Source organism: Phyllobates terribilis, unplaced genomic scaffold (genome assembly GCF_046119375.1).
Source record: "Phyllobates terribilis strain yellow unplaced genomic scaffold, ASM4611937v1 Scaffold_11__3_contigs__length_659146591, whole genome shotgun sequence".
NCBI classification, from domain to species: Eukaryota; Metazoa; Chordata; class Amphibia; order Anura; family Dendrobatidae; genus Phyllobates; species Phyllobates terribilis.
In genome coordinates, this window is record NW_027362771.1 from 80,652,180 (window position 1) to 80,665,374 (window position 13,195).

The window sequence follows — 13,195 nt, forward strand, 5'->3', positions numbered from 1 at the left end:
TAGCGAACATTTTGAACCCAGAGGTACGACACAGAATTTGATAACATTAGGTCATCATAATGAATAAGTTGTCATTAGTCTTGAGTGCAAGTGCTCACTACTTGAGTTTGCATCGAGTACTTGGGTATGCACCATGTATCGCGGGTGCTCGAGTGACATGCTCAAGTCCCCGCCCCGCATGTTTCACGGTTGTTAGAGACCCAAAACAAAACATGCGTGGATCACTCGTGCATGGCAGGCAAGGTTTTTTTGGCCGCGAAGGATATGGGGCGGAGATTCAAGCATGTCACTCCAGCACCCGTGATACTCTGTGCATACCTGAGCACCCAATGCAAACTCAAGTAGCGAGCACTTGCGTTCAACACTGGTGCCATATCGTCATTTTTTTTTTTCTTTACTTTTGAAAAAATCCCAACCCCAACACAACCCTAGAGTTTATTTTTATGCCTTTCCCCGTGCGGTATAAGTGATTAGATGACTTTATTATTCGGGTCGGAGAGTTTACAGCGATACCAGATTCATATCGGGTTTTTATTATTGACAGCTGTCATACACTAAAAGACGCTTTTTTGTTGCAAAGACTAGTTTTTGCATCGCCATATTTTGAGAGCTATAATTTTTCCATATTTTGGCAGACAAGAGTCATGTGATGGCTTGCTTTTTGCGGGATGAGTTGATGTTTTATTGGTACCATTTTCAGGCACGTGACATTTTTTGATCGCTTTCTATTCCAATTTTTGGGAGGCAGAAAAAACAAAAACAACAATTCAGGAAATGTTTTTCTATTTTTAATGCTGTTCCACGTGTGGTGAAATTGATAAGGCAGCTTTATTCTTCAGGTCAGTACGTTTACAGCGGTACAACATTTATATCTTTTTTTGGCGCTTCTACACAAAAACTATTTTACAAAAAAAATATTTTTTTTTGCATCGCTTTATTCTGAGAGCTATAACTTATTTTTCGGATGATGGAGCTGTATGGCAGATTGTGTTTTGCGGGACAAGATGACGTTTTCAGCGGTACCATTTTTATTTACATTCGTCTTTTTGATCGCATGTTATTCCATTTTTTGCTTGGCGGTATGATGATAAAACATTGTTTTTTGCTTTGTTTTTTATTTTTATTTTTTACCGCGTTCACTAAAGGGGTTAACTAGTGGGATACTTTTATAGGTCAGGCCATTCCAGACGCGGCGATGCCAAATATGTGTACTTTTATTGTACCAGCATATGGTCTCACAAGGGGTCTGAGGATTTCATCTCGATACCTAATGGCAGTCAGGCTACCTCTGGCGAGCACATGGAGGGCTGTGTGGCCCTCCAATGAAATGCCACCCCACACCATTACTGACCCACTGCCAAACTGGTCATGCTGAAGGATGTTGCAGGCAGCAGATCGCTCTCCACGGCGTCTCCAGACTCTGTCACGTCTGTCACATGTGCTCAGTGTGAACCTGCTTTCATCTGTGAAGAGCACAGGGCGCCAGTGGCAACTTTGCCAATCCTCGTGTTCTGTGGCAAATGCCAAGCGTCCTGCACGGTGTTGGGATATGAGCACAACCCCCATCTGTGGACGTCGGGCCCTCATACCACCCTCATGGAGTCAGTTTCTAACCGTTTATGCAGACACATGCACATTTGTGGCCTGCTGGAGGTCATTTTGCAGGGCTCTGGCAGTGCTCCTCCTGTTCCTCCTTGCACAAAGGCGGAGGTAGAGGTCCTGCTGCTGGGTTGTTGCCCTCCTACGGCCCCCTCCACGTCTCCTGGTGTATTGGCCTGTCTCCTGGTAGCGCCTCCAGCCTCTGGACACTACGTTGACAGACACAGCAAACCTTCTTGCCACAGCTCGCATTGATGTGCCATCCTGGATGAGCAACACTACCTGAGCAACTTCTGTGGGTTGTAGCGTCCGTCTCATGCTACCACGAGTGTAAAAGCACAACCAACATTCAAAAGTGACCAAAACATCAGCCAGAAAGCATTGGTACTGAGATGTGATCTGTGGTCCCCATCTGCAGAACCACTCCTTTATTGAGGGTGTCTTGATAATTGCCAATAATTCCCATCTATTGTCTATTCCATTTGCACAACAGCATGTGAAATTGATTGTCAATCAGTGTTGCTTCCTAAGTGGACAGTTTGATTTCACAGAAGTTTGATTTACTTGGAGTTATATTCTGTTGTTTAAGTGTTCCCTTTATTTTTTTGAGCAGTGTACATTAGGCCAATTGCACATAATCATAAAAAAAAAAATCTCAAAGAACAAAAGGTTAGGCAAGTAACACCAAGTTCTTTTTGGCAAAGGCAGGGGCAGACATATCACTGGAGCAACCTGTGCGGCCGCACAGAGACCCAAGAGGTAAGGGGGCCCATTTCTACCCCCAAAGCTGGTGCAATTTTGCATTTTAGGAGTTCTTTTTCTGCAAAAGGGCCCATATATTGTTGTTGCACAGGGGCCCTGTTCTGTGTTCACCAGTGGGCAAAGGTGTCAAGTCAATACCAGTCAGAGGGATTTACCACATTTGCACATTTTCGCCATCTTTTAGGGTTATTAAAGTCCCCTGACTAACAGTCTGTCCATGGTAGTAGGACAAAGCAAGTCACAAGTTGGTTGGGTCATATATACTTGACCTCAGTCACATATTTAGTTCCCCAAGCACACCACAGCATCCCACACTTGCTTTACTGGGTTATCTGTGCTAAATACTCACATTTCATTGGCAATGAAACCAGTCAACTCTGACAAGAACAGAAAGGTGATGAAGAAACAGCAGCAAATGGAAACTGCAAGAAAGAAGACATCAAGAGTGTTACTGGAAGAACCAAAGCATACCCACCGTACAGTCACAATCACGGGAATGGAGCAGGACACATGTCAACATGGGTTTCACATAAAAACATTACAAAAATAGCAGACATGACTGACTTACATCCCAGCAGCGCGTAAAATTCGATATGACGCCAGAGGCCATGATTTTTGAAGTTATAGGTTAGTGGTACTATTCAAGTATGAGAAGCACAGTCATTCAGATACGGGGAATCCCAACTCCTTATGGTCATGCTCATTTATATAGAACAACATCAATACAGTTACAGAATCATCCAGAAACCTACAATGTATTGTCCCACTAATGTGGCTGGATATTAAAGGGAATTAGTGATCAGGTTTCCTGTAAATAAACTGATGCCAGCGAGTTGAGAATTAGCTGTCCTGTGCGCCCCTGTAGCCCAGCATGCCACTAGAAATGATTTTTATACATTGCTTGCTGTATATTGAGAGTATTAAGAGCCAGGTGGTCCGATGGGCAAGTACAGGCCAGCCTCGGCACTTGCTACAAACCATGATTTCACTAACTCATACCCATTAAGTTGAGTGCTAAAACATACAGATACCATTTTAATGGATCAACAGCAATTAATAAAATAGAGGAAGAGAACTAGAACTGTAGTGCCACCTATAGGAAGTAGCAATCCTAAAAGTCAATATCGACCCTTTAGCAAGCCTTGTCATATGACTTAGGATAAAAGCCAGAACCAGCAACTCAATTTGCAGACATGTGTTTCAAGGTACTGCCCCTCGTCAGTGCAAAGTGTGAGTTCTGGGTGAGAGGCATCAACATGTCACTCTCCGCAAGGAGAAACGTTACCCCTTGGATACCAGTCTGACGCCTCTCACTCAGCCAAACCAGAACTCACACTTTGCACTGACGAGGGGCATTACCCCGAAACACAGTCCCCGGGGAGATACATTGGGGGCATAATAAAAAGTTGTGGCCAACTTCTTTAAAGAGTCGATATCGACTTTCAGGATTGCTACTTCCTGTAGGTGGCATATTTCCCAGAGGAGCATTGTGGCTTAAAAAGTCTTCTCACCTTGATATACTTAACATGTCACTTTCCACAAGGAGAAACAATTACCCCTTGGATATTAATAAAATAGGAAACTGTTTGAGCCTTGCAAGAGTTTTTAAATCGTTGAATGCCAAAACTGGAGGCCATACAAAAGTATTACAAAAAACTAGATGACAATAGGGATGAAAAACAGACTATTTTACATACTCTCATATGAACCCAGCCAAACTTGTACCAGCAAATTGTTGGGGTCTCAACCAGTTCACTCAGGGGTCGACCCATTAGCTTGGGTCCTAACCTGATCGCAATGACCAGATTGGGATTTAGAGAAAATGGAGATGTTCCAAATCATCGACACCTTTAATAAAAGTGACCTTGTGCTTCTGCTTTTGTATTGAGTGGATGAATACATTTTAGAAGTGCTGAAAATACAAGACATCATGTCTGCAACATAACAAGAACAATCCCCCGCCTGTATAACTTTGAGGCAAGGGGTTAAGAAACTAAGTTCATTAACATGGTGAGGTAGCAAGACTTCCGGCCTGCACAAAATCCCAACAAAGCCGATTAGCCACTTACATGGCTCAGGTATTAGAGCAGCGCTCACGGCTGACGAAGTCCTTGGTCCCATTGAATGAGATCGCATACGTAGCGATGGAAATAAATTGTAATGTATTCAGGTAGAAGCTATAAAACATGGCATGGAGAAAGGCACAAGAACTAATATGACCGTACATGATCCGTGGAAACTGCAGTGCAATATTAGATTAAAAAAGGAAAAAGATGGATATTGTAAATTTTTACAAAAGTTACAAATATGGTGATCACAGGCATAGAAACTCATCTAATTGCCAAAGTACACAGCACCATATTGGAAGAAAATATAACATCCATGACAGTACCTGTCATCTGTCTCCACTTCTGTTCACCAGGTGACTACATGGTAGCCTCATTTTACTACTGGGACTTGTGATACCACCCAGCCTGCAAGCTCAGACGTTCATTAATGGAAAGTTAGAATTTCCTCCTGGTGTGAGCCCAGGGCTGAGCTGCTCTCTATTTAAACTCCTTAGGCCACGGCCCCACTATCCGTATTTTTTCTCAGGAGTGGGAGCCAAAACGAGGAGTGGGTGATAAATGCAGAATTGGTGACTTGTTTCTATTATACCTTTTCTCTGATTGCTCCTCACCTGGTTTTGGCTCCCACTCCTGAGAAAAAATACTGACCGAATACTGATAGTGGGGCCGTGGCCTTAGACTCATTCTCCCCACTGCCAATCTTAGTTTATATTAGCCCATTCTCGTTCTGATCTTAGCCTGTTTACGGACGATTCTTCTGACTTCCAATTTTGTTCCTCATCTTCCTTCCTGGTTCTGACTCCGAGATCTAACCATTCCTGCCAGCCTAGTCCCCCCAGCCAGCAGCTACACCAAGGACTCAAACATGGGCCACTGTAAGTTCACATTCCTGTACAGGAATTAAAGGTTTTGAAGCCAAGGCTCCTCTGGGACTTGATAGTTGGAGTAGCTAGCTTAAATCCTGGCCTTGGAAGCCCTATGTAGAGCTGCCAGGTGCCAAAAGCCCCAATATACTGTTGATAAGAAGAGGTTAAGGGATTTAGACCCCAATAGACCAATTAGTGTAATCATGGTGTAACTTAAGGGTCCCCTACTTTTTAGACTAAACTCAGTTGAAACCGCGGATTTCTGCCGGTCATCTAATGTGTATGGGGACCTCCAATCTCTCCTCTGACAGAGGATGTTGGAGGAGATAAGGGTCAACTGGTCTGGTCCTTTTGTCATTCAGGAGATAAGTTGCTGCCAAAAACGATTAGCAACAGCTTTCTCTGCTCTCTCCTTTGAAAACACATGAACATTTGACCGACCTGGTAGATCATGTGTATGGTGGAATTGGAACAGAGAACTAATGGCTGAATGAGAACTCGGCCTTCAGCTATCCTATATGTAAGGCCAGCCTTAAGGTGCCCACACACACAAGACTAAAGAAAGCCGAACCCGCCAATATTGGCAGGATCAGACAATATTTGAATGTATTTAGGGGCCTCCAGTCTCAGCCCTGACAGATGATGTTAGGGGAGCGAAATACCTGGCCAATGGCATTTCAACAGTGGATCCTCTGGTTTAGCGGGAAGTTAACCGGTTGCTTTAGGAGTCTGGCAGTGACTCACTGTAGAAAACAAAGGACCACTTGGCTGAACAGAACGCTCGTGTATGTCGGGAGAGATAGCTGAACAATTTGGCTGACGGCTATCTTATGTGTATTGAATCCTTTACTCTTAGAATAGTGCACCCATACAAGACTCTTGTTCGAAATAAATGTAATTTACAGATCAGTGTTGTAAGCAGAATAACTGATACGTTGGACTCGACAATATATAAAATCAGCAGGACAACAGAGAGGCAAGGAGGGCAACATGATGCATGTCCACAGAAAGTCACAGGCACCATATCATTGGTTTCATTTTTTACATTCATTGACTTAAAAAAGGATCTAGTAGATCACAGAGTTGTGGTGATAGGAGCTGTGAAGATGGCAAACATGTAACCTATGTATCACTGCTCTGAACAATTGAACATTTTCATACTGTGCACATAAGATTGAATTACCACTCATAAGAGCAAGTATGAGCAAACGAGAATTGGGCTCCACTCAATAGCAGAGTACCCCATTTATCTAGTTGGTTCATTCAGCAGTAACCATTGACCTCCCTTACTGATCAGAAAAAAGGCATAGCAAAATGGTTTCCTGCAGATTTCAAAACCAATATGGCAAGCAGAACTTAAAGGGGCTGACCCATAAACAACATATATCACCATGTATATCCAAAGTATAGGTGGGTCCCTCACCGATCATGATAATGGAGGTCCCAAAGATCCCAGTAGTGAACATATAGGAATGGTGGTCACACAGGCTCACTAACACTATTCCCTCAGGGGTCCCTTCCCCGTTCTTGGGATTCATTGGCGTCTCAGCAGCCAGATTCCCCAACAAACATACTGTACATTTTTAGCGGTCCTGTAGGTAGGTGATACATGTTGCTCATAGGACAAACCCTATAATTCCATGGTTCAATGAAAACCACCAAAACAAATTTCTTCTTAAATCATAAAACAGTTAATGAAACAGACTAATCACTATGCCCGGTGACCATGGATAAGCAGGACCTGAAAGAATAGTGTGTGTGTGACACAAAAGAGCATTGTTACCGTATCAGTATTTTGCAAATCTGCATTGATGTCAGAGGAAATAAATACCAGGAAGAAACGTCTTAGCCAGCATGTGACTACAATGTGAATTCATACTAAATTATAAAGCTCATTTCTATTTATTAGTAAACCTAAAAGCCCTCCTTTAAAACTGCTCTTCAGACAACATTCCAGGAAAATTAAAACTGGATTTTATTTGACCACCATAGGATCATTCTGGGACACAGGAAACCCAATCTGGTTTGGTAAGGAAACTCAGGAGATCTAAGGAGCAGTCAGATCAGAGGAAATCTCAAACACAAAAATATGAGATCTTCTAGGTAAAAAGGATTAAACAATTGTGTAACAGATCTTCTGGATGACTCCTACAGCCTTCTCATCTAAAGCAAAGAAGGAGATTTCACATGATGATAGGAACTCTGTCAGTCATCAGGAAACAGAATAGCTGGCAGATGACACCTGCTCAGTTCAATGTCTTATCACACGTGGAGAAAGAAGAGCAACTTTACAACATGCACATGCCGTAGCCGTCAGCATACGTATGAACGCACTGATGTATATTGGCAATGAGGAAACCAGTGTGATTGCCATTGTTCATTATCCTTATACACTGAAAGCCAATACATATAGACTCAATATACACACACACATACACAACTTAAACCACATATACAGGCTGAACCTAAATTATTCAAAACCCTCTAAACCCCCTTGAAATTTAGGTTTATCATAAAAATTTCCAAACTTTCTGCTTTTTGTATTAAACCAAACAAGAACAATTTAATCAGCTCAACACAACCAATATGACAAATTGTGTCTCCAAATTCAGCACAAAATGCCTTACTTAATGACTACTGCACTCTCGGAAAAATTCAATCCCTTCATGACAAGATTTTTTAGCACTTCGATCTCTTTTGACTGTTATGACCTCCAGCAAACATGATGCATAGCCAGACACAACCTTCTGGGAGTGTTCCTGAAGAATTTAAGACTATTCCTCATGGGCAATGGCCCCAAGTTCAAATATTTTTTAGTTCTTGGGTTTGGGTGCTGCAACCACTTTCTTCAAATCCCATCACAGATTTTCTATATGATTTAATAAAGACAACTGTGAAAGGCAAAAAACCAAGCCTTGGTGGACTTGAGGTATGGTTGTAATCACTCTCCTGTTGGAATCCAAGATTCAGCCTCTTGACAAGATGATGTTTTTGTTGATTAAATCCATCTTTCCCTCCACATACCGCAGGTTTCCAAGATCAAAAGAAGCAAAGCAGCCCCAGAGCATAACCAAGTACCACCATTCTTCACTGTAGGCGGTTGTTCTTTTCAACGTATGCTTATTTGTTTCCTCCTCCAGACATGCTGCGGATCCACAAGCTCCAACAAAATAGCATTGCTCCACTGGACAGAATCTCTAAAGTCTGTTGTTTATTTATTTGGTTTTGAGGATACTGAAGCTGACTTTTCTTGTACTTTTGGATCGGTACATGTGTATGTCTTGGAGTCCAGATATAGATCTTCAGCGTTTAGTATGAGCCTTAGCATAGGGACAGACGACCATAGATTCTCTCATCTGAAATATTTGGGCCGATAATACAAATGTCGCTCTCATCAAACTCTGATCGGAGTGTGAGCATAGTGTGCTCTGATTCTCTCAGATGAGGAAAAGATAGACAAAAAATGTTTTTCTCCATTCTATCAGTATGCAGAAATCGGACTGCACTCAAATATCATTCAAGTGCAGACAGAGTTTCATTTCACTCATTGACTTGCATTGCTAAGTACAAACCGAATATTGGATCAAACTCTAGTATGCAGCAATTTTTTCCTTGGACAGTCTCTGTCCAAGGGAAAAAAAAAATACACAGTACAGACCAAAAGTTTGGACACACCTTCTCATTTGAAGATTTTTCTGTATTTTCATGACTATGAAAATTGTACATTCACAGTGAAGGCATCAAAAGTATGAATTAACACATGTGGAATTATATACTTAACAAAAAAAGTGTGAAACAAAGGAAAATATGTCTTATATTCTAGGTTCTTCAAAGTAGCCACCTTTTGCTTTGATGACTGCTTTGCACACTCTTGGCATTCTCTTGATGAGCTTCAAGAGGTAGTCATCGGAAATGGTTTTCACTTTACAGGTGTGCCCTGTCAGGTTTAATAAGTGGGATTTCTTGCCTTATAATTGTAGTTGGGACTATCAGTTGTGTTGTGCAGAAGTCTGGTGGATACACAGCTGATAGTCCTACTGAATAGACTGTTAACTGCTTTTTTCTTGCCATAATACAAATTCTAAGTAAAGAAAAATGAGTGGCCATCATTACTTTAAGAAATGAAGGTCAGTCAGTCCGAAAAATTGGCCAAACTTTGAAAGTGTCCCCAAGTGCAGTTGCAAAAACCATCAAGCGCTACAAAGAAACTGGCTCACATGAAGACCGCCCCAGGAAAGGAAGACCAAGAGTCACCTCTGCTTCTGAGGATAAGTTTATCCGAGTCACCAGCCTCAGAAATCGCAGGTTAACAGCAGCTCAGATTAGAGACCGGGTCAATGTCACACAGAGTTCTAGCAGCAGACACATCTCTACAACAACTGTTAAGAGGAGACTTTGTGCAGCAGGCCTTCATGGTAAAATAGCTGCTAGGAAACCACTGCTAAGGACAGGCAACAAGCAGAAGAGACTTGTTTAGGCTAAAGAACACAAGGAATGGACATTAGACCAGTGGAAATCTGTGCTTTGGTCTGATGAGTCCAAATTTGAGATCTTTGGTTCCAACCACCGTGTCTTTGTGCGACGCAGAAAAGGTGAACGGATGGACTCTACATGCCTGGTTCCCACCGTGAAGCATGAAGGAGGAGGTGTGATGGTGTGGGGGTGCTTTGCTGGTGACACTGTTGGGGATTTATTCAAAATTGAAGGCATACTGAACCAGCATGGCTACCACAGCATCTTGCAGCGGCATGCTATTCCATCCGGTTTGCGTTTAGTTGGACCATCATTTATTTTTCAACAGGACAATGACCCCAAACACACCTCCAGGCTGTGTAAGGGCTATTTGACCAAGAACAAGAGTGATGGGGTGCTAGGCCAGATGACCTGGCCTCCACAGTCACCAGACCTGAACCCAATCGAGATGGTTTGGGGTGAGCTGGACCGCAGAGTGAAGGCAAAAGGGCCAACAGGTGCTAAGCATCTCTGGGAACTCCTTCAAGATTGTTGGAAGACCATTTCCGGTGACTACCTCTTGAAGCTCATCAAGAGAATGCCAAGAGTGTGCAAAGCAGTCATCAAAGCAAAAGGTGGCGACTTTGAAGAACCTAGAATATAAGACATATTTTCTGTTGTTTCACACTTTTTTGTTAAGTATATAATTCCACATGTGTTAATTCATAGTTTTGATGCCATTAGTGTGAATGTACAATTTTCAAAGTCATGAAAATATAGAAAAATCTTTAAATGAGAAGGTGTGTCCAAACTTTTGGTCTGTACTATATATATATATATATATATATATATATATATAAAAATATAAATATCAATATCAGACATGTGCAAGATTCCATAGACTAACATTAGGGAGATCCTATTTTTTTCGGATCGCACTCGTACCGAAAATATGCTCGTCTGCATGAGCCCTAACTGTGCAAAATGAAACCTCAGCATCTGCTGCTCACAAATCTTGTTGCAGGTCTTTAGCAGTTACCAGAGGGCTTTTGACCACCTGACTCCTCATGAATATGGTGTGATCTCGGTATTCTTAGCCCATGGCTAACAAACACTGATAGGTGTTAAAGGGGTTGTCCAGTACTTTATATTATCCCCCTAATGTATTTCTCCGGGGCCCCTAAGAGTTTTTGTAATTACCTTACGATGCAGACAGTGCCTGTGAGCGGCGCTATCACTGGCCGCTCACAGGCATCACGTGACCCACGGCTGCAGCCGGCTCTGACATCCGCTGATGTCACGACAAGTGCTGGCAGCAGCCGGGGGTCTTTGTCTTCTGCGTTCCACGGTGAGTGATGGGCTGTGGGCGGGGTTACCCCGCGCGTCACACTTGGCATCCACCGCGCGCTCCCTCTCCTCATTCACTGGGAAAGCGCGCGGGGACCCCAGCGCTGAGTCACGCATCACTTGTAGTAACATCAGCGCGGGGTTACGTGATGCCTGTGAGCGGCCACCGATAGCGCCACTCACAGGCAGAAACAGCAACATAAGGTATTTACAAGAAGTCTTAGGGGCCCCGGGGGGATAATATAAAGTACTGTACAACTTCTTTAATGCAACAGCATCATTTACACTATTATTAAAATGTCTCTTCATTAGAGCAAACCTATTCGTAAATTATCGTTAGTCATCTGGAATGGGGGTACCAACATACGGGGAACACCTGAAGAACAAGTATTATCATAAATTGGGCAGGGGCCAGTAAAAGTTCATCATCCTCTATTCCTCTGCTGTATTTCAGAATAATGATAGAACACACATACATCATTTCTATGTTGGTTAATTTTGTCATTAAAGTGATTAAATAATTATGAAACATATGTATAGAACACAGATCACTTACTGATAGCGCCAGTGTAGGTGGGTTGTGTTAGGTCTTTAGGCACCTTCCGGTAGATGTCAAACCTAGTGTCAAAAAATAAAAAATGTTAATAAAAGACTAAACAGATGAGTAAGGGGGCTTTTGTAAATTTATAGCATCCCCGACCCTTTAATGTTGGCCCAAGTATAACTATGTCATTGGAAAACCTATAAATTTTTAGGTTTCATGGTTGTACATTTAATTGCAAATGGTACTGCCATCACTAGGATGCATATAGCCCATGCTTTCATCATTTTATTAATTGAGGTTTTATGATCAGAAGGTGGAGGGCAGACCAACACACATGAAGGAATCACAAGTAAATATTTGTCTACTATATAACTTTCCTTTTAATTTTCCGTTCAGTAACTGCAATTTCAGGATAAGATACAAAAACTATACACACACATATGAAACTGTGCTGTCACGAAAATGCTTAGCATATGCCCAGATACCAATGCATGGCCTAAGCTTATGCAGAAAGTCATCACATAATTACCATATATCACAGGAGCACATTCAGGGTTAGGGGAATAGACAAGCTTCAAAGTGTACAGTCGTGGCCAAAAGTTTTGAGTCTAACAAATTTTGGCTTTCGCAAAGTTTTTTGCTTTAGTATTTGTATATCTTTTAGACAGATGTTTCTAGGGTTACTAAAATACAATTATAAGCATTTTATACGTTTTTAAATGTTTATTAAAATATACATCAAGTTTTTTTTTTTTTACAGTGTTGACCTTTATTTTAAAATTCTTCTGCAATTCGCCTGGCATTCTGGTTATCAGCTTCTGGGGCAAATCATTAGTGATGGCAACCCATTCTTGCCTGAGTGTCACACAAGGTGTGGGAAAGATTAAGTGCAACATGAAGGGAAGCGGGGGAGGAAGCCCAAACACTAGGGAAAGGGGGAGTGGAGACCCCCTAGGCAGATCTAATAACACCCTGCCTACCCTACCATGCCTATATAGGTTCCACACCTATCGCTGAGCAGGAACCTAAACCCTGCATGTCTCTAGATCTTGGCCCTAGAGAGGGAGGGGTGAGCACTGGTCAGGCCCCCCTACAAACTAAAGACAACAAGGTAGACAAACAAAGGGGATAAACTTAGCTTGAGCAGACACCAGAGAAGTAACGCCAACTGTCCTCCAGGGGCACCAGAGAAGAAGCCAGCCAACAGCTACTACTCCAAGCATGCACAAAGGTATATAGAAGTATCACCGGAAATTCCCTGGAGCAAATTGAGTGCTTTTAAATCCCATGCAAGGGTGTGTCAATCATCAGCAGGAGGGACGTCGCCACTGGGTATTAAAGGAAGAAAGATTAAGAAGCTGTCTGCAATGCCAAGCGCAGTGACCTTCTACAGCCAGATCCAAAGCAACAGTATTACACCTGACACACCCGTTACTCTAAGCAGTGCTTGGAGTTTATCACAATTTCTGTGTTTTTTGTTTCTCCACCCGCTTTTTGAGAATTGTCCACAGTATCTCAGTGGGATTGAGATCTGGGGAGCTTCCTGGTGATGGACC

At 42.4% G+C, this 13,195-nt stretch overlaps 1 protein-coding gene across 1 annotated transcript in view; it reads right to left on the minus strand.

Annotated features, from left to right (window-relative positions):
* The window catches only part of ERGIC1 (endoplasmic reticulum-golgi intermediate compartment 1), a 101,159-nt gene that overhangs the window by 68,397 nt on the left and 19,567 nt on the right, over positions 1 to 13,195 (minus strand). The window contains exons 2-3 of the mRNA XM_073651309.1: positions 11,652 to 11,713; positions 2,711 to 2,783 (exon numbers count right to left, since the gene is read on the minus strand). Of these exons, the coding sequence (XP_073507410.1) occupies positions 2,711 to 2,783; positions 11,652 to 11,713 (135 nt within the window). The remainder of the gene's footprint in view (positions 1 to 2,710; positions 2,784 to 11,651; positions 11,714 to 13,195) is intronic.